We start from the raw sequence: 18,752 nt of genomic DNA, 5'->3' as shown, positions 1-18,752 counted from the left end.
TGCGCAGACGGCAGGATCGGCGGACGAGGGCGCGCAGCTACGAGCAGCTGCGCGCCGAACATGGTGAGTAGGAGGGGTAATGTGGCTACCGGGGCGTGGAGTAGCCGCCTCGTGTAACCTCAGATGCGGCTACTCCACGCCCCGGTAGCCGCATAAGTAAATTAACATATATAAGTAATAAAAGTTTATAAAACAGTGCGGGGACGTGAGGATTAGCCCTTAAAAGGGCTATCCTCACGTCCCATTGATTCACCTACCACCCGATCTACCTTTATAGGTAGATTTGTGGTGGTAGGTTTCCTTTAACCCCTTAAGGACGCAGCCATTTTACAGCTTAAGGCTCAGCCCGATTTTTTGGATTCTGACTTGCTTCGCTTTATATGGTTATAACTTTTGAACACTGTTACTTATCAAAACGATTCTGAGATTGTTTTTTCCCCACATGTTGTACTTCATTTTAGTGGTAAATTTTGGCAGATAAGTTTTGCGTTTATTTACAAAAAAAAGAAAATGTGATGAATTTTTTGAAAAATTTGCCATTTTCGAAATTCTAAATCATCACGTTTTCAGGCAGATAGATTTACCAGCTAAATAAGTTGCTGAATAACATTTCCCATTTGTCTACTTTACATTTTCATAATTTCTGAAATATCTGGATAATTTATTTTGACGTCACGCGGCTTGCAAATAGAATATCGCTTTTCCGGATTTTCAGAATTGACTATTTTGGGGATAAATACAGTTTTGAATGAAATTTTACATATTTAGCATCAAAACCCCCTATATAACCAACCCATTTTCAAATCTGCACCCCTCAAGCTATCAGAAACAGCTTTTACGAAGATTGTTAACCCCTTGAGATCTTCATAGTAATTGAATCAAAATGGAGGTGAAATTTAGAATGGTCAAATTGTTCCCTTATACGTTCATTTAGCACCAAAATTTACACATTTCCAAAATATAAAAAGAGAAAACCCACCATACAATTTGTTCTGCAATTTCTCCTGAGTACAAAGACCCCCCACATGTGGCCGTTACTTGTTTTATGGGGGCACAGCGAGGCGCAGAAGGGAAGGAGGGCGCTGCAGCTGCCAGGAATTTAGTTTCCTCATTGGCCCCTTTTGAAGGCTATAAAATTTTCGCTTTTGCGTTATTGGGGCCATGTGACGGCATTTTTTTTGCGGGATGAGATGCTTTTTCCATTGTTACCATTTTGGGGTTGGTATCACCTATTGTTGAAAATTTAGGAACTTTTTTTGAGGGCAGGAGTAGAAAAGCATCAATTCTGTACTGGATTTTTTACTTTTTTTTTTTTGGTGTTCACCGTATAGACTAATAATCATGTTACCTTTATTCTATGGGTTGATACGATTACGGGGATACCAGACATGAATATATTTTCTTACGTTTTACTAAATTTGTCAAACAAAACCCTAATGTGGGGAAAAATCTATAATTTTTGTATTGCCATCTTCCAAGTGGCATAACTTTGTTACGTTTTTGGCTACGGAGCTGGTTGATGGCTTGTTTTTTGCGGGACATGTTGTACTTTGCACCAGTATCATGTCTGAGTACATATGGTTTTTTGGTCGCATTTTATATCATTTTTTGTGGGATTGAAAAGGTAAAAATCATAATTTTTGGAGGGTTTATAACAGTTTTTTTTTACGGCGTTTATCGTGGGGGTTCAATAATGATTTACTTTTATTCTACGGGTTGTTACGGACGCGGTGATACTATATATGTGGGGTTTGTGTTATGATTTAGACTTTTTTTTTGAGTTATATGTCTCTTTATATGTTTTGGGGGTTTGGGGCATTTTTAGTGATTTATGACTTTATTTTTTTATTGAATAACTTTTTTTTTTACTTTTTCACTTTTATACCATGGGACATGAAGAAGCAATCTTCTGATTGCTTCTTCATGATAATATTCTGCAATACTCATGTATTGCAGAGTATTATCAGTGTCAGCCTATACACTTGCATAGGCTGGCACTGTGCCAGTAAGATGACGTCACAGACGCCATCTTACTGGCAATTCTTGCTAGTAACTCTGGGGTCCAGATCGGACCCCAGAGTTACTATAGCAACGATCGGCGCCCCCCGAAAACGGTTCGGGGGGGCCGATCGTGGGGGAAAGACACCCCAGATACTTGTTAGATGCCGCGGTAGCGCTGACCGCGGCATCTAACGGGTTAAGCACCCGCGATCGGAGACAACTCCGATCGCGGGTGTTACACTGGGGTGCCGGCTATTAGTTACAGCCGGCACCCCGTGTTTCCCGATGCCGGTTCGGCTCTGATCCAGAGCCGAGCCGGCATAGGAGCCGTGGCGGATATATCCGCCACTGAGCGCTAAGTCACTGCGCTCCGTGGCGGATATATCCGCCGCGGAGCGCGAAGGGGTTAAGTACTGGAGAACTTGGTGATTGCAGCTGTAGCCACTGCCTGGTAAGGCAAGAATGATGTTCTTGTAAAACAAGCTATAAGCTGATTGGAGGAGTGCTACCACCTGACCAGGGAGCACATGGTGAGAGCAGAGAGTCCAGTCAGTGTGAGCAGCACATGGCAGTGTCCTGATACCAGGAACCACAGGTGCCCCTGCTTGGCACTCGGGGCAAGTCCGGAGATCCAGCCAAAAGCCAAGTGAATCTTAAAACACAACTTTTACTAAATTCTATGATAAAAAATTGAGAACTGTCAAAAACAGAAACATCAATCACAGAAGTAACCGCAGGTCTGTGCGGAGCCGGGGCCTACAATGGGGGAGGATAGATATGTCTACCAGCCGGCGCCATCTGATCATCACCATAGAGTGCTGGTTATAGTGATATCATCTCCCCCATGTTCACAGCCCATGGGGGGTCCGGGATGACACGCGGCCCGTATGTCCCCCAGACACCAGGTTGTCCTTTCATGCCCCTTGTATCTCCAGTCCTTACAAGGACAGTTCACAACTTTCCCTACAATCCTCAACCAATCTTCAGACTTTATCCAAAAGGAGTAAATTCCCCCGGGTTTCCCGTGTGATAAAGCGGATTTATCCGGGGATTTCAGCACCGCGTCAGCGTCAATTCAGATTGAGATGTTTGTCGTATCTAGAGAATAACGGAGCAGTGGTTGAGTTTCTTGTTCCATCCGCCATGATGCAGGCCGGGACGGTCGGCTGGCGAGCGCTATCCACTACTGCGCATGCTCCGTAGTATGTAAACTCGCTGGCACGCTGGAGAGAGCACTGCCCCGCCTTCATCACGTCAGTCACATGATCAATCACGTGACGTTGAAGAGGCGGTGTCCAGGCACCATCATTGGTCATCGGTGTAACACAACCTGATTCTCCCAGTCTGAATAGCGGCAACACAAATCCCAAGTACGCCAGCACATTGTGGTGAGATCCAGCACCCGGACTCCATCTCTACCAGCCCAGGCTGCGTGTAACCTTCCTGAGGACCGACTCTCCATGACTCTTCCAGAGAATCTGCTGTTACCCGTTTATGGCCATTGCTGTTCAATAAAGATCCAGGAGTTGATTTGCACAACGTTGCCTCCGTCTGATCCCTGGATACGGCTGTTACCACGACGAGCTTCCCATCCATTACCCATGGATTGGATGGATACGGCATTACCCATGGACCCATGGATACGGCATTACCCAGGGACTTATCTTACAGACACTCAGGGGTTACCCCAGGGAGAACCAGTACATCAGCCTCTCCCTCCATATTCACACCACCTGCTGGAGACCTGCCAGGCTGTAGGACAGCCCTCCAGTCCCCATACCAAGCACCGTGACACTAGCGTGCCCTAGGCCGCAACCGCCAGCCACTCCGGTATTCTGGGCCCCGGCTGACTCCAGGCCCCAAGAAAAGGCTAGGCCCCGGTGGGAGATGTTGTACGTGCTGTGTAGGCCCCGGTGGGAGATGTTGTACGTGCTGTGTAGGCCCCGGTGGGAGATGTTGTACGTGCTGTGTAGGCTCCGGTGGGGGGGGGTGGTGGTTTGTACGTGCTGTGGAGGCTCCGGTGGGGGGGGGGGGTGTATGTGCTGTGGAGGCTCCGGTGGGGGGTGGTGTACGTGCTGTGTAGGCTCCGGTGGGGGGTGGTGTACGTGCTGTGTAGGCTCCGGTGGGGGGTGTACGTGCTGTGTAGGCTCCGGTGGGGGGTGGTGTACGTGCTGTGTAGGCTCCGGTGGGGGGTGGTGTACGTGCTGTGTAGGCTCCGGTGTGTGTGGGGGGGGGTGTACGTGCTGTGGAGGCTCCGGTGGGGTGGTGTACGTGCTGTGGAGGCTCCAGTGGGGGGGGGGGGTGTACATGCTGTGTAGGCTCCGGTGGGGGGGGGGTGTACGTGCTGTGGAGGCTCCGGTGGGGGGTGGTGTACGTGCTGTGTAGGCTCCGGTGGGGGGTGGTGTAGGTGCTGTGTAGGCTCCGGTGTGTGGGGGGGGGGGTGTACGTGCTGTGGAGGCTCCGGTGGGGGTGGTGTACGTGCTGTGGAGGCTCCAGTGGGGGGGGGGGGGTGTACATGCTGTGGAGGCTCCGGTGGGGGGGGGGGGTGTACGTGCTGTGGAGGCTCCGGTGGGGGGTGGTGTACGTGCTGTGTAGGCTCCGGTGGGGGGGGTGTACGTGCTGTGGAGGCTCCGGTGGGGGGGGGGTGTATGTGCTGTGTAGGCTCCGGTGGGGGGGGGGGGTGTACGTGCTGTGTAGGCTCCGGTGGGGGGGGGGGTGTACGTGCTGTGGAGGCTCCGGTGGGAGATGTTGTACGTGCTGTGTAGGCTCCGGTGGGGGGGGGGTGGTGGTTTGTACGTGCTGTGGAGGCTCCGGTGGGGGGGGGGGGTGTATGTGCTGTGGAGGCTCCGGTGGGGGGTGGTGTACATGCTGTGTAGTCTCCGGTGTGGGGGGGGGGGTGTACGTGCTGTGTAGGCTCCGGTGGGGGGTGTTGAACGTGCCGTGTAGGCTCCGGTTGGGGGTGGTGTACGTGCTGTGGAGGCTCCGGTGGGGGGGGTGTATGTGCTGTGGAGGCTCCGGTGGGGGGGGGTGTACGTGCTGTGTAGGCTCCGGTAGGGGGTGGTGTACGTGCTGTGTAGTCTCCGGTGTGGGGGGGGGGTGTACGTGCTGTGTAGGCTCCGGTGGGGGGTGGTGTACGTGCTGTGTAGGCTCCGGTGGGGGGTGGTGTACGTGCTGTGTAGTCTCCGGTGTGGGGGGGTGTACGTGCTGTGGAGGCTCCGGTGGGGGGGGTGTATGTGCTGTGGAGGCTCCGGTGTGGGGGGGGGGGTGTACGTGCTGTGGAGGCTCCGGAGGGGGGGGGGTGTACGTGCTGTGTAGGCTCCGGAGGGGGGGGGGGGAGTACGTGTAAGGAGGAGGAGGAGCTACAATGTGTGGGCGGGACATACTGTAGGGACGGGCCTTTGTACAGTGGATGCTTATGGGGGGCTGGGCAGAGAACAGGGAGCGGGGCAGAGTACATGAGGTTGGGCAGAGTGCAGGGGGCGTGGTCTGCTGTGACACGTGACTTCCTCTGTACTATAGGGAGGTCACCGCTGGATTTCGCACAGAGCTTTGCCATTATGAGCGGAGGGCGGGGCGGGGTGACTAGCCACGCCCTCTGTCCTCTCCTCTGCTATTGGCCGCTTCTTGGTTTTCTATTTTACCTCATAAGTGATAAGCTCCTCCCATTATGGGCGTAGCTGAAAACACGTGACACAATGACGTCACCGCCCGGCGTCGCGTGCTGTCTACAGAAGAGAACAAGATGGCGGCGCCCGTGTGACACCTGAGAGAGAGAGCGCGACCCCCGGAGCCCCGACAGTATGTGTCCTCTGTCCCGCTCTCTCCCTCCTCCTCTCCTCCCCGGTGCTGACCTCAGTCCCGCTCTCTCCCTCCTCCTCTCCCCGGTGCTGACCTCTGTCCCGCTCTCTCACTCCTCCTCTCCCCGGTGCTGACCTCAGTCCCGCTCTCTCCCTCCTCCTCTCCTCCCCCCGGTGCTGACCTCAGTCCCGCTCTCTCCCTCCTCCTCTCCTCCCCCCGGTGCTGACCTCAGTCCCGCTCTCTCCCTCCTCCTCTCCTCCCCCCGGTGCTGACCTCAGTCCCGCTCTCTCCCTCCTCCTCTCCTCCCCCCGGTGCTGACCTCAGTCCCGCTCTCTCCCTCCTCCTCTCCCCGGTGCTGACCTCAGTCCCGCTCTCTCCCTCCTCCTCTCCTCCCCGGTGCTGACCTCAGTCCCGCTCTCTCCCTCCTCCTCTCCTTCCCGGTGCTGACCTCAGTCCCGCTCTCTCCCTCCTCCTCTCCTCCCCGGTGCTGACCTCAGTCCCGCTCTCTCCCTCCTCCTCTCCTCCTCGGTGCTGACCTCAGTCCCGCTCTCTCCCTCCTCCTCTCCTCCCCGGTGCTGACCTCAGTCCCGCTCTCTCCCTCCTCCTCTCCTCCCCGGTGCTGACCTCAGTCCCGCTCTCTCCCTCCTCCTCTCCTCCCCGGTGCTGACCTCAGTCCCGCTCTCTCCCTCCTCCTCTCCTCCCCGGTGCTGACCTCAGTCCCGCTCTCTCCCTCCTCCTCTCCTCCCCGGTGCTGACCTCAGTCCCGCTCTCTCCCTCCTCCTCTCCTCCCCGGTGCTGACCTCAGTCCCGCTCTCTCCCTCCTCCTCTCCTCCCCGGTGCTGACCTCAGTCCCGCTCTCTCCCTCCTCCTCTCCTCCCCGGTGCTGACCTCAGTCCCGCTCTCTCCCTCCTCCTCTCCCCGGTGCTGACCTCAGTCCCGCTCTCTCCCTCCTCCTCTCCCCGGTGCTGACCTCAGTCCCGCTCTCTACCTCCTCCTCTCCTCCTCTCCTCCCCGGTGCTGACCTCAGTCCCGCTCTCTCCCTCCTCCTCTCCTCCCCGGTGCTGACCTCCGTCCCGCTCTCTCCCTCCTCCTCTCCTCCCCGGTGCTGACCTCGGTCCCGCTCTCTCCCCCTCCTCTCCCCGGTGCTGACCTCGGTCCCGCTCTCTCCCTCCTCCTCTCCTCCCCGGTGCTGACCTCAGTCCCGCTCTCTCCCTCCTCCTCTCCTCACCGGTGCTGACCTCAGTCCCGCTCTCTCCCCGGTGCTGACCTCAGTCCCGCTCTCTCCCTCCTCCTCTCCTCCCCGGTGCTGACCTCGGTCCCGCTCTCTCCCTCCTCCTCTCCTCCCCGGTGCTGACCTCGGTCCCGCTCTCTCCCTCCTCCTCTCCTCCCCGGTGCTGACCTCAGTCCCGCTCTCTCCCTCCTCCTCTCCTCCCCGGTGCTGACCTCGGTCCCGCTCTCTCCCCCTCCTCTCCCCGGTGCTGACCGCGGTCCCGCTCTCTCCCCCCTCCTCGTCCTCTCCCCGGTGCTGACCTCGGTCCCGCTCTCTCCCCCCTCCTCGTCCTCTCCCCGGTGCTGACCTCGGTCCCGCTCTCTCCCCCCTCCTCTCCTCGGTGCTGATCCTCCTGATGTCTCCTGCAGGTCTCTGCTGTGGTCGTCCTCCTGCCGGTGATTGGACGTTGTGCCCCTCTGGAGATCTGCTGTCAGGGGTCACCATGCTGCGGCTTCCCCAGGCCCTGCTTCTCCTCCGCCTCTCCTGCCCTCCCTGTGTAACAGCCACCAGGGGACGCAAGTCTCGCACAGACCCTCCTGCAAAATCTAAAGCCTCACGAATCAAATACCCCCCCATGGTCTGTATAGAGGAACTTCTGAATGTGCGGCACCGCTACAGGGAGTACACGGCCATCCTGGGCGCCATGAGGTAACCCCTGACACCTACCTGCTGTGTGACCCCGGGGGCTGGGCAGCTGTATAGAAGTGCACCCTCCGAGGGGCATGTCTGATGCTCCGCCTACTTTATGCACTTTGCTCCTCCCATGTAGGGCCGACTTTAAAGAGGAGATGTTGCGTTCACGCTTCGAGCAGCAGGTGGGATCATTCGCAGAGCAGCGTCTTCACCTGGAAGCTGTGGAACACGCCGCTCTGATGGCCTGGAACAAGGAGGAGAACATGAAGGCTCTGCGCCGCCGGTGAGGCTGGGGTGACCGGGGGGCTCCGGGGAGGGGGGTGTGTGACTGGGGGGGTCAGGGGGTGTGTAACCAGATGATGCTCTCATCCCACAGGCTGCAGCGTCTGAAGGTGGAGGACCAAGCCTTCACAATACTGAGGAAGGAGGCCACCAAGTTGAGGGATGCCGCGGAGCAAGAGGAGCAGCACAAGAGAGAGCTGGAGATTCGGCGCCTGCAGGTGGCTACCACAAGATCTGTTGAGGCTGGCTCTGGGAGGGGTCAGGGTCACGTGAGGTGGAAGTGGGCTGGCTCTCGGAGGGGTCAGGGTCACGTGAGGTGGAAGTGGGCTGCCGCTGGCTCTGGGAGTGATCAGGGTCACGTGAGGTGGAAGTGGGCTGCCGCTGGCTCTGGGAGTGATCAGGGTCACGTGAGGTGGAAGTGGGCTGCTGCTGGCTCTGGGAGGGGTCAGGGTCACGGGAGGTGGAAGTGGGCTGCCGCTGGCTCTGGGAGTGATCAGGGTCACGTGAGGTGGAAGTGGGCTGCTGCTGGCTCTGGGGGGATCAGGGTCACGTGAGGTGGAAGTGGGCTGCCGCTGGCTCTGGGGGGATCAGGGTCACGGGAGGTGGAAGTGGGCTGCCGCTGGCTCTGGGAGGGGTCAGGGTCACGGGAGGTGGAAGTGGGCTGCCGCTGGCTCTGGGAGTGATCAGGGTCACGCGAGGTGGAAGTGGGCTGGCTCTGGGAGGGGTCAGGGTCACGGGAGGTGGAAGTGGGCTGCCGCTGGCTCTGGGGGGATCAGGGTCACGGGAGGTGGAAGTGGGCTGGCTCTGGGAGGGGTCAGGGTCACGGAAGGTGGAAGTGGGCTGACGCTGGCTCTGGGGGGATCAGGGTCATGTGAGGTGGAAGTGGGCTGCCGCTGGCTCTGGGGGGATCAGGGTCACGGGAGATGGAAGTGGGCTGACGCTGGCTCTGGGAGGGATCAGGGTCACGTGAGGTGGAAGTGGGCTGGCTCTGGGAGGGGTCAGGGTCACGGGAGGTGGAAGTGGGCTGCCGCTGGCTCTGGGGGGATCAGGGCCACGGGAGGTGGAAGTGGGCTGCCGCTGGCTCTGGGAGGGATCAGGGCCACGGGAGGTGGAAGTGGGCTGCCGCTGGCTCTGGGAGGGATCAGGGCCACGGGAGGTGGAAGTGGGCTGCCGCTGGCTCTGGGAGGGATCAGGGTCACGTGAGGTGGAAGTGGGCTGCCGCTGGCTCTGGGAGGGGTCAGGGTCACATGAGGTGGAAGTGGGCTGGCTCTGGGAGGGGTCAGGGTCACGTGAGGTGGAAGTGGGCTGGCTCTGGGAGGGGTCAGGGGCACGGGAGGTGGAAGTGGCTGCCGCTGGCTCTGGGAGGGATCAGGGTCACGGGAGGTGGAAGTGGGCTGCTGCTGGCTCTGGGGGGATCAGGGTCACGTGAGGTGGAAGTGGGCTGCCGCTGGCTCTGGAGGGATCAGGGCCACGGGAGGTGGAAGTGGGCTGCCGCTGGCTCTGGGAGGGATCAGGGTCACGGGAGGTGGAAGTGGGCTGCCGCTGGCTCTGGGGGGATCAGGGTCACGTGAGGTGGAAGTGGGCTGCCGCTGGCTCTGGGGGGATCAGGGTCACGTGAGGTGGAAGTGGGCTGCCGCTGGCTCTGGGAGGGATCAGGGTCACGGGAGGTGGAAGTGGGCTGCCGCTGGTTCTGGGAGGGATCAGGGCCATGGGAGGTGGAAGTGGGCTGGCTCTGGGAGGGATCAGGGCCACGGGAGGTGGAAGTGGGCTGCCGCTGGTTCTGGGAGGGATCAGGGTCACGGGAGGTGGAAGTGGGCTGCCGCTGGCTCTGGGGGGATCAGGGTCACGTGAGGTGGAAGTGGGCTGCCGCTGGCTCTGGGGGGATCAGGGTCACGTGAGGTGGAAGTGGGCTGCCGCTGGCTCTGGGAGGGATCAGGGTCACGGGAGGTGGAAGTGGGCTGCCGCTGGTTCTGGGAGGGATCAGGGCCATGGGAGGTGGAAGTGGGCTGGCTCTGGGAGGGATCAGGGCCACGGGAGGTGGAAGTGGGCTGCCGCTGGTTCTGGGAGGGATCAGGGTCACGGGAGGTGGAAGTGGGCTGCCGCTGGCTTTGGGAGGGATCACGGTCACGTGAGGTGGAAGTGGGCTGGCTCTGGGAGGGGTCAGGGTCACGGGAGGTGGAAGTGGGCTGCCGCTGGCTCTGGGAGGGGTCAGGGTCACGGGAGGTGGAAGTGGGCTGCCGCTGGCTCTGGGAGGGGTCAGGGTCACGTGAGGTGGAAGTGGGCTGCCGCTGGCTCTGGGAGGGATCAGGATCACGGGAGGTGGAAGTGGGCTGCCGCTGGCTCTGGGAGGGATCGGGATCACGGGAGGTGGAAGTGGGCTGCCGCTGGCTCTGGGAGGGGTCAGGGTCACGTGAGGTGGAAGTGGGCTGTCTCTGGGAGGGATCAGGGTCACGGGAGGTGGAAGTGGGCTGCCGCTGGCTCTGGGAGGGGTCAGGGTCACGTGAGGTGGAAGTGGGCTGGCTCTGGGAGGGATCAGGGTCACGTGAGGTGGAAGTGGGCTGCCGCTGGCTCTGGGAGGGATCAGGGTCACGTGAGGTGGAAGTGGGCTGGCTCTGGGAGGGATCAGGGTCACGTGAGGTGGAAGTGGGCTGGCTCTGGAAGGGGTCAGGGTCACGGGAGGTGGAAGTGGGCTGCCGCTGGCTCTGGGAGGGATCAGGGTCACGGGAGGTGGAAGTGGGCTGGCTCTGGGAGGGATCAGGGTCACGTGAGGTGGAAGTGGGCTGGCTCTGGGTCTTTTGGGGTGGCCAAATGTATCACATCAAGTGATAGAAGAAACGAGCAGCTAACGCATTTTGGATCCTTTGCCAGGTCCTCATTCTCACCAATCGCACTAAGGTGGGCTATACGGGTAAAAGATGATTATTGTAGTTAACCCCTTGTGGATAGGGAGTGTCCGGATGTGTGATCCTGTGAGCTTCTCTCGCCGCCTCTTCTGTCCAGTGATGGCGGAAGAGTCTGGAGGCTCCAGAGATGAACGTGTTCTGGAATATTTTATATAATAGACGGTACAAATGTCTTACAAGTGATGGATCAGAAGTGGAAGACTGGAAAGCTTCAGATATTACATCTATGGGCTCCGCAGCAGCTGCCTGTACAGGGTCTGGAGTGTGTGTGATATCCCCCCGCAGCGGCCGCCTGTACAGGGTCTGGAGTGTGTGTGATATCCCCCCGCAGCAGCCGCCTGTACAGGGTCTGGAGTGTGTGTGATATCCCCCCGCAGCGGCCGCCTGTACAGGGTCTGGAGTGTGTGTGATATTCCCCCGCAGCGGCCGCCTGTACAGGGTCTGGAGTGTGTGTGATATCCCCCCGCAGCGGCGCCTGTACAGGGTCTGGAGTGTGTGCTATCCCCCCGCAGCGGCCTCCTGTACAGGGTCTGGAGTGTGTGTGATATCCCCCCGCAGCGGCCGCCTGTACAGGGTCTGGAGTGTGTGTGATATCCCCCCGCAGCGGCCTCCTGTACAGGGTCTGGAGTGTGTGTGATATCCCCCCGCAGCGGCGCCTGTACAGGGTCTGGAGTGTGTGATATCCCCCCGCAGCGGCGCCTGTACAGGGTCTGGAGTGTGTGCTATCCCCCCGCAGCGGCCTCCTGTACAGGGTCTGGAGTGTGATATCCCCCTGCAGCGGCCGGCTGTACAGGGTCTGGAATGTGTGTGATATCCCCCCGCAGCGGCCGCCTGTACAGGGTCTGGAATGTGTGCTATCCCCCCGCAGCGGCCTCCTGTACAGGGTTTGGAGTGTGATATCCCCCCGCAGTAGTGGATTTGTTTCCTGGACGAATTTCCAAGTGTTCCCACCTACAAAGAATGGAGGGCTCTGGAGTCTTATTGTAGGTCACTTCACCTGTGAGAGGCGAGATCTAAATTCCAAAAAATCACATTGGGGCAGATTTACTTACCCGGTCCTGTCGCGATCCAGCGGCGCGTTCTGTGCGGAGGATTCGGGTCTTCCAGCGATTCACGAAGGCAGTTCCTCCGACGGACTTCAGCGTAGCAGCGAAACCTGGTGGACGTTGGAGGAACTACCTTAGTGAATCGCCGGAAGACCCGAATGCACTGAAGTTCACCGTCCGTTGCTGGGTGCAGGTAAGCGCGTGTCCAGCGACACTTTTTTTTTTTTAAATGCGGCGGTTTCCGAATCTGTCAGGTTTTCATACGGCTACTCCCCCCGATTTCCATCACGTGCATGCCGATTGCGTGGGCCAAAACCTTGGGGCAATTCAGGGAAAATTGGCGCAAAGCGGAAAAATTCGGGTAAATTGCCGTAAAAATGTGATTCGGGCCCTTAGTAAATGACCCCCAATATATGACTTATAATTAGCAATTTATTGCAGGAAATAATTGTTATCCCATAGAAAAATGTAATAAACAAGAAGACGGAGGTCGGACGTTTCCTGTAGGTCTTGTAGATTGGGGCCTGGTCCTCCAGATCTTTCAGGTTCTGGGACTTTCATTGATTTTCTGCTCCCTCCAAAGATTTCAGAGTTTGGGGTCAGTTTTGGAGGCTGCTTGGACCACCCCAGGACCTTGACATTCCATATCCGGAGCTGCTCCTTAGTTACCCTGGCTGTGTTTTGTGTCATTGTCATGCTGGAAGACCTAACCGTGACCCAGGGCTTCCTGCCATTTCTCAAAATCCTCCTTCCCCCACATGGCAAAGTCTTGCGAGGAGCCCCAGACCGCGGTAGATTGAAGTCGTGAAGTGTGTCTTCTCCTCCCGGCCCGGGGACCTACAACAAATTACAAAAACTACAAATTTTTTTTATGGCAGCAAAATCTGCCTTGAGTCAAATAGTTCTCCTCTCCCCTATCTATATTGCACTGAGTAGTGGATGATGCAGGTAGGTGGCTGCATGAGGATTTATCGGTGAATTTCTCCTTCCTCCATAACAAGTCTAGAAATAAAATTATTATTATTGAGAACCAACAAAATCAATGACCCCTGGGGCCGTCGTCTGGACCACAGCACATGATGGAGGAGGCGAAGGGGTTAATATTTCCTCCCATGTGGGCATCTAGTTATTGGCCGAAGAGGGGGAAAGACCTCTAAGGACCTGCTGTTATGGTCCACAACCCCGTTAGCTGCTCGTTTCGCCTGTGATTTTTCTCACCTGTCTGGGCCTCTGCTGGCTGCTGCCAGGTTTCCTATTGCCTTGGGAGCAGATCGAGCAACAGCTCTATACAACATGGGAACCTGGTACTAGAGGAGGGGGAGCTGCACACGGTTTCTTCTACTACAAAGTGTCTTGTGTCTTCATCCACAGGACCTCTCCAAAACTTTCATCACTCCTGAAAATCTGCTGGAGAGAATAGAGGCTGCACTCGATAGTCCGAAATCCTACAACTTCTGCCTGGACCGAGATGGGAGGATCCAGCGACAGGGGGCAGGACAATAATGTGCTAGGGGGCATGCTCTCTACAGACAATGGGCGTCCTGTGATAGGGGGCATGCTCTCTAGAGACAATGGGCGTCCTGTGATAGGGGGCATGCTCTCTACAGACAATGGGCGTCGTGTGATAGGGGGCATGCTCTCTAGAGACAATGGGCGTCCTGTGATAGGGGGCATGCTCTCTAGAGACAATGGGCGTCCTGTGATAGGGGGCATGCTCTCTAGAGACAATGGGCGTCCTGTGATAGGGGGCATGCTCTCTACAGACAATGGGCGTCCTGTGATAGGGGGCATGCTCTCTAGAGACAATGGGCGTCCTGTGATAGGGGGCATGCTCTCTACAGACAATGGGCGTCCTGTGATAGGGGGCATGCTCTCTACAGACAATGGGCGTCCTGTGATAGGGGGCATGCTCTCTACAGACAATGGGCGTCCTGTGATAGGGGGCATGCTCTCTACAGACAATGGGCGTCCTGTGATAGGGGGCATGCTCTCTACAGACAATGGGCGTCCTGTGATAGGGGGCATGCTCTCTAGAGACAATGGGCGTCCTGCATCAGATGTCGAAACCATGAGGCACAATTGGCTTCTCTGTGATAGCTCACCCTGTGCCACAGCATTGGACCCTCTGTTATAAACTTGTGCCTCTTCCCTTGGATCGGAGAAGACCTTAATTCTTAGCACCTGCAGCGGACATAAGGTGCAAGGTACGAGGCCTATGGGCAGCGATGTCCATAAAGAGAAGACCTGCCGAAGGGGCACTAGATACAGCGAGGATGTGACCGATTGATGCTCTGTAACTTTTCTACAATCTTACATGAATAAATGAGTATGAGAAGGTGGGGTGTGGTTGTTGTGTATTTGTGCACCCTCCATGTCATTGTGCTTCATCCCTCTGTCTACCATGATGTCAGAGTGTTAGAGCCATCCCTTCGCTGTAGTCCAGATCATCCTCCATCTCGGAGAGCAGCATCTATAAACACAGCTTTTATCTGTGACCACCATGATTGCTGAGAATACGGAGGATATATTTAGGCGGTCAGGCTTAGGGTTCACATAACCCTTGTGTTCAGGAGATGGGGTTCACCTTGTCCTGTGTGTAGTAGGAGATGAGGTTCACCTTGTCCTGTGTGTAGTAGGAGATGAGGTCCACCTTGTCCTGTGTGTAGTAGGAGATGAGGTCCACCTTGTCCTGTGTGTAGTAGGAGATGAGGTCCACCTTGTCCTGTGTGTAGTAGGAGATGAGGTTCACCGTGTCCTGTGTGTAGTAGGAGATGAGGTCCACCTTGTCCTGTGTGTAGTAGGAGATGAGGTCCACCTTGCCTTGTGTTCAGGAGATGAGGTTCACCTTGTCATGTGTGTAGTAGGAGATGAGGTTCACCTTGCCCTGGGTGTAGTAGGAGATGAGGTCCACCTTGTCCTGCGCGTAGTAGGAGATGAGGTCCACCTTGTCCTGTGCGTAGTAGGAGATGAGGTGCACCTTGCCCTGTGCTTAGTAGCACATGAGTTCCACCTTGTCCTGTGCGTAGTAGCACATGAGGTCCACCTTGCCCTGTGTATACAGTAGTAGGAGATGAGGTCCACCTTGTCCTGTGTGTACAGTAGTAGGAGATGAGGTTCACCTTGCCCTGTGCATAGTAGGACATGAGGTCCACCTTGCCCTGTGTGTACAGTAGTAGGAGATGAGGTCCACCTTGTCTTGTGCGTAGTAGGACATGAGGTTCACCTTGTCCTGTGCATAGTAAGACATGAGGTTCACCTTGACCTGTGTGTAGGACATGAGGTCCACCTTGCCCTGTGTGTAGTAGGACATGAGGTGTAGTAGTAGTAGTAGTAGACAGTGTAACATCTCTTATATGTTGTATCTCAGTACTTCCTGTGTAACCTGCCTGATGAAGGGGTCTGTGCCCTGACAGTGTAACATCTAATATGTTGTATCGCTGTTGTGACTGGATAGGAGTTAGGTTTTACCTCACTGTAGTTTCTAGGTGAAGCAAGTGCATTGGATAAGTGAAGTTAGGTTGTGAATTGTAAGTGAAATAAAGATAGGGGCACGCGTGGGGTGGATAGAGAACAGGATGGGTATATAGGGTCATGTGTCTGGTGGATAGAGCACAGGATGGGTATATAGGGTCACGCGTGGGGTGGATAGAGAACAGGATGAGTACATAGGGTCACGCGTCTGGTGGATAGAGCACAGGATGGGTATATAGGGTCACGCGTCTGGTGGATAGAGCACAGGATGGGTATATAGGGTCACGCGTCTGGTGGATAGAGCACAGGATGGGTATATAGGGTCACGCGTCTGGTGGATAGAGCACAGAATGGGTATATAGGGTCACGTGTCTGGTGGATAGAGCACAGGATGGGTATATAGGGTCACTCGTCTGGTGGATAAGAGCATAGGATCGGGTATATAGGGTCACATGAGTGGTGGATAGAGCACAGCATGGGTATATAGGGTCACACATCTTGAGGATACAGCACAGGACGGTATATAGGGTCACACGTCTGGTGGATAAAGCACAGGATGGGTATATAGGGTCACGCGTCTGGTGGATAGAGCACAGCATGGGTATATAGGGTCACGCGTCTGGTGGATAGAGCACAGGACGGTATATAGGGTCACTCGTCTGGTGGATAAGAGCACAGGATTGGGTATATAGGGTCACATGAGTGGTGGATAGAGCACAGCATGGGTATATAGGGTCACACATCTGGAGGATACAGCACAGGACGGTATATAGGGTCACGCGTCTGGTGGATAGAGCACAGGATGGGTATATAGGGTCACGCGTCTGGTGGATAGAGCACAGGACGCTACATAGGGTCATGCACCTGGTGGATAGAGCACAGGACGGCTACATAGGGTCACGCTTCTGGTGTATAAAGCACAGTCGGTACATAGGGTCACGCGTCTGGTGGATAGAGCACAGGATGGGTATATAGGGTCTCGCGTCTGGTGGATAGAGCACAGGACGGGTACATAGGGTCACACGTCTGGTGGATAGAGAACAGGACGGTATATAGGGTCACGCTTCTGGTGTATAAAGCACAGTCGATACATAGGGTCACGCGTCTGGTGTATGGAGCACAGGACGGGTACATAGGGTCACACACCTGGTGGATAGAGCATAGGACGGAATATAGGGTCACACGTCTGGTGGATAGAGCACAGGACGGTATATTAGGTCACGCGTGGGGTGGATAGATCACAGGATGGGTACATTGGGTCATGCGTCTGGTGTATAGAGCACAGGACGGTACATAGGGTCACGCATCTGGTGTATATTTTCACAGGATGGGCACATAGGGTCACACGTCTGGTTGATAGAGTACAGGACGGGTATATAGGCTCACGCGTCTGGTGGATAGAGCACAGGACGGTATATAGGGTCACGCGTCTGGAGGATAGAGTATAGGACGGGTACATAGGGTCACACGTGTGGTGGATAGAGCACAGGACGGTATACAGGGTCATGCGTCTGGTGTATAGAGCACAGGATGGGTACATAGGGTCACGCGTGTTGTGGATAGAGCACAGGACGGGTATAAAGGGTCACACGTCTGGTGGATAGAGCACAGGACGGTATATAGGGTCACACGTCTGGTGTATGGAGCACAGGACGGTATATAGGGTCAGGCATCTGGTGGATAGAGCACAGGACGGGTATATAGGGTCACACATCTGGAGGATACAGCACAGGACGGTACATAGGGTCACACGTCTGGTGGATACAGCACAGGACGGTATATAGGTTCACGCGTCTGGTGGATAGAGCACAGGACGGTATATAGGGTCACGCGTCTGGTGGATAGAGCACAGGACGGTATATAGGGTCACGCGTCTGGTGGATAGAGCACAGGACGGTACATAGGGTCACGCGTCTGGTGTCTGGAGCACAGGACGGTATAAAGGGTCAAGCGTCTGGTGGATAGAGTACAGGACGGTATATAGGGTCACGCGAGTGGTAGATAGAGCACAGCATGGGTACATAGGGTCACGCGTCTGGTGTATAGAGCACAGGGCGGTATATAGGGTCACGCGTCTGGTGTATAGAGCACAGGGCGGTATATAGGGTCACGCGTCTGGTTGATAGAGCACAGGGCGGTATATAGGGTCACTCGTCTGGTGGATAGAGCACAGGACGGTACATAGGGTCGTTCGTCTGGTGTATGGAGCACAGGACAGGTATATAGGGTCGCGCGTCTGGTGGATAGAGCACAGGGCGGTATATAGGGTCACGTGTCTGGTGGATAGAGTACAGGACGGGTATATAGGGTCACGCGTCTGGTGGATAGAGCACAGGGCGGTATATAGGGTCACGCGTGTGGTGGATAGAGCACAGGACGGTATATAGGGTCACGCGTCTGGTATATAGAGCACAGGATGGGTACATAGGGTCACGCGTATTGTGGATAGAGCACGGAATGGGTATATAGGGTCACACATCTGGTGGATAGAGAACAGCATGGGTATATAGGGTCACACGTCTGAAGGATACAGCACAGGATGGTATATAGGGTTATACGTCTGGTTGATAGAGTACAGGACGGGTACATAGGGTCATGCATCTAGTGGATAGAGCACAGGACGGTATATAGGGTCACGTGAGGGGTGGATAGAACACAGCCTGGGTATATAGGGTCACGCGTCTGGTGGATAGATCACAGGACGGTACATAGGGTCACGCGTCTGGTGTCTGGAGCACAGGACGGTATAAAGGGTCAAGCGTCTGGTGGATAGAGTACAGGACGGTATATAGGGTCACGCGAGTGGTAGATAGAGCACAGCATGGGTACATAGGGTCACGCGTCTGGTGTATAGAGCACAGGGCGGTATATAGGGTCACGCGTCTGGTGTATAGAGCACAGGGCGGTATATAGGGTCACGCGTCTGGTTGATAGAGCACAGGGCGGTATATAGGGTCACTCGTCTGGTGGATAGAGCACAGGACGGTACATAGGGTTGCTCGTCTGGTGTATGGAGCACAGGACAGGTATATAGGGTCGCGCGTCTGGTGGATAGAGCACAGGGCGGTATATAGGGTCACGTGTCTGGTGGATAGAGTACAGGACGGGTATATAGGGTCACGCGTCTGGTGGATAGAGCACAGGGCGGTATATAGGGTCACGCGTGTGGTGGATAGAGCACAGGACGGTATATAGGGTCACGCGTCTGGTATATAGAGCACAGGATGGGTACATAGGTTCACGCGTATTGTGGATAGAGCACGGAATGGGTATATAGGGTCACACATCTGGTGGATAGAGAACAGCATGGGTATATAGGGTCACACGTCTGAAGGATACAGCACAGGA

At 56.0% G+C, this 18,752-nt stretch overlaps 1 protein-coding gene across 1 annotated transcript; it reads left to right on the top strand.

Moving 5' to 3' along the window:
* The first annotated feature begins 5,658 nt into the window (after positions 1-5,658).
* Positions 5,659-14,272, top strand: MRPS26 (mitochondrial ribosomal protein S26). The gene is made up of 5 exons (XM_072126499.1): positions 5,659-5,799; positions 7,438-7,717; positions 7,839-7,985; positions 8,079-8,202; positions 13,305-14,272. Exons 2-5 carry the CDS (start codon positions 7,512-7,514, stop codon positions 13,434-13,436), a joined length of 609 nt encoding a protein of 202 aa, XP_071982600.1. The 5' UTR covers positions 5,659-5,799; positions 7,438-7,511; the 3' UTR covers positions 13,437-14,272.
* The last annotated feature ends 4,480 nt before the right edge of the window (positions 14,273-18,752 follow it).

The sequence above is a fragment of the Engystomops pustulosus genome, chromosome 1 (assembly GCF_040894005.1).
Source record: "Engystomops pustulosus chromosome 1, aEngPut4.maternal, whole genome shotgun sequence".
In the NCBI taxonomy this organism is placed as follows: Eukaryota; Metazoa; Chordata; class Amphibia; order Anura; family Leptodactylidae; genus Engystomops; species Engystomops pustulosus.
The sequence above is the reverse complement of the archived record's forward strand: the minus strand, read 5'-3'. Positions and strand labels throughout refer to the sequence as shown.

Excerpts from the sequence above, each read along its gene's own strand:
- MRPS26 (XM_072126499.1), top strand. The coding sequence starts at position 7,512 with ATGCTGCGGCTTCCCCAGGCCCTGCTTCTCCTCCGCCTCTCCTGCCCT. Across the intron at positions 7,718-7,838 it reads GCCATCCTGGGCGCCATGAG|GGCCGACTTTAAAGAGGAGA; the intron begins GTAACCCCTGAC and ends CCTCCCATGTAG. Across the intron at positions 8,203-13,304 it reads TGGAGATTCGGCGCCTGCAG|GACCTCTCCAAAACTTTCAT; the intron begins GTGGCTACCACA and ends CTTCATCCACAG.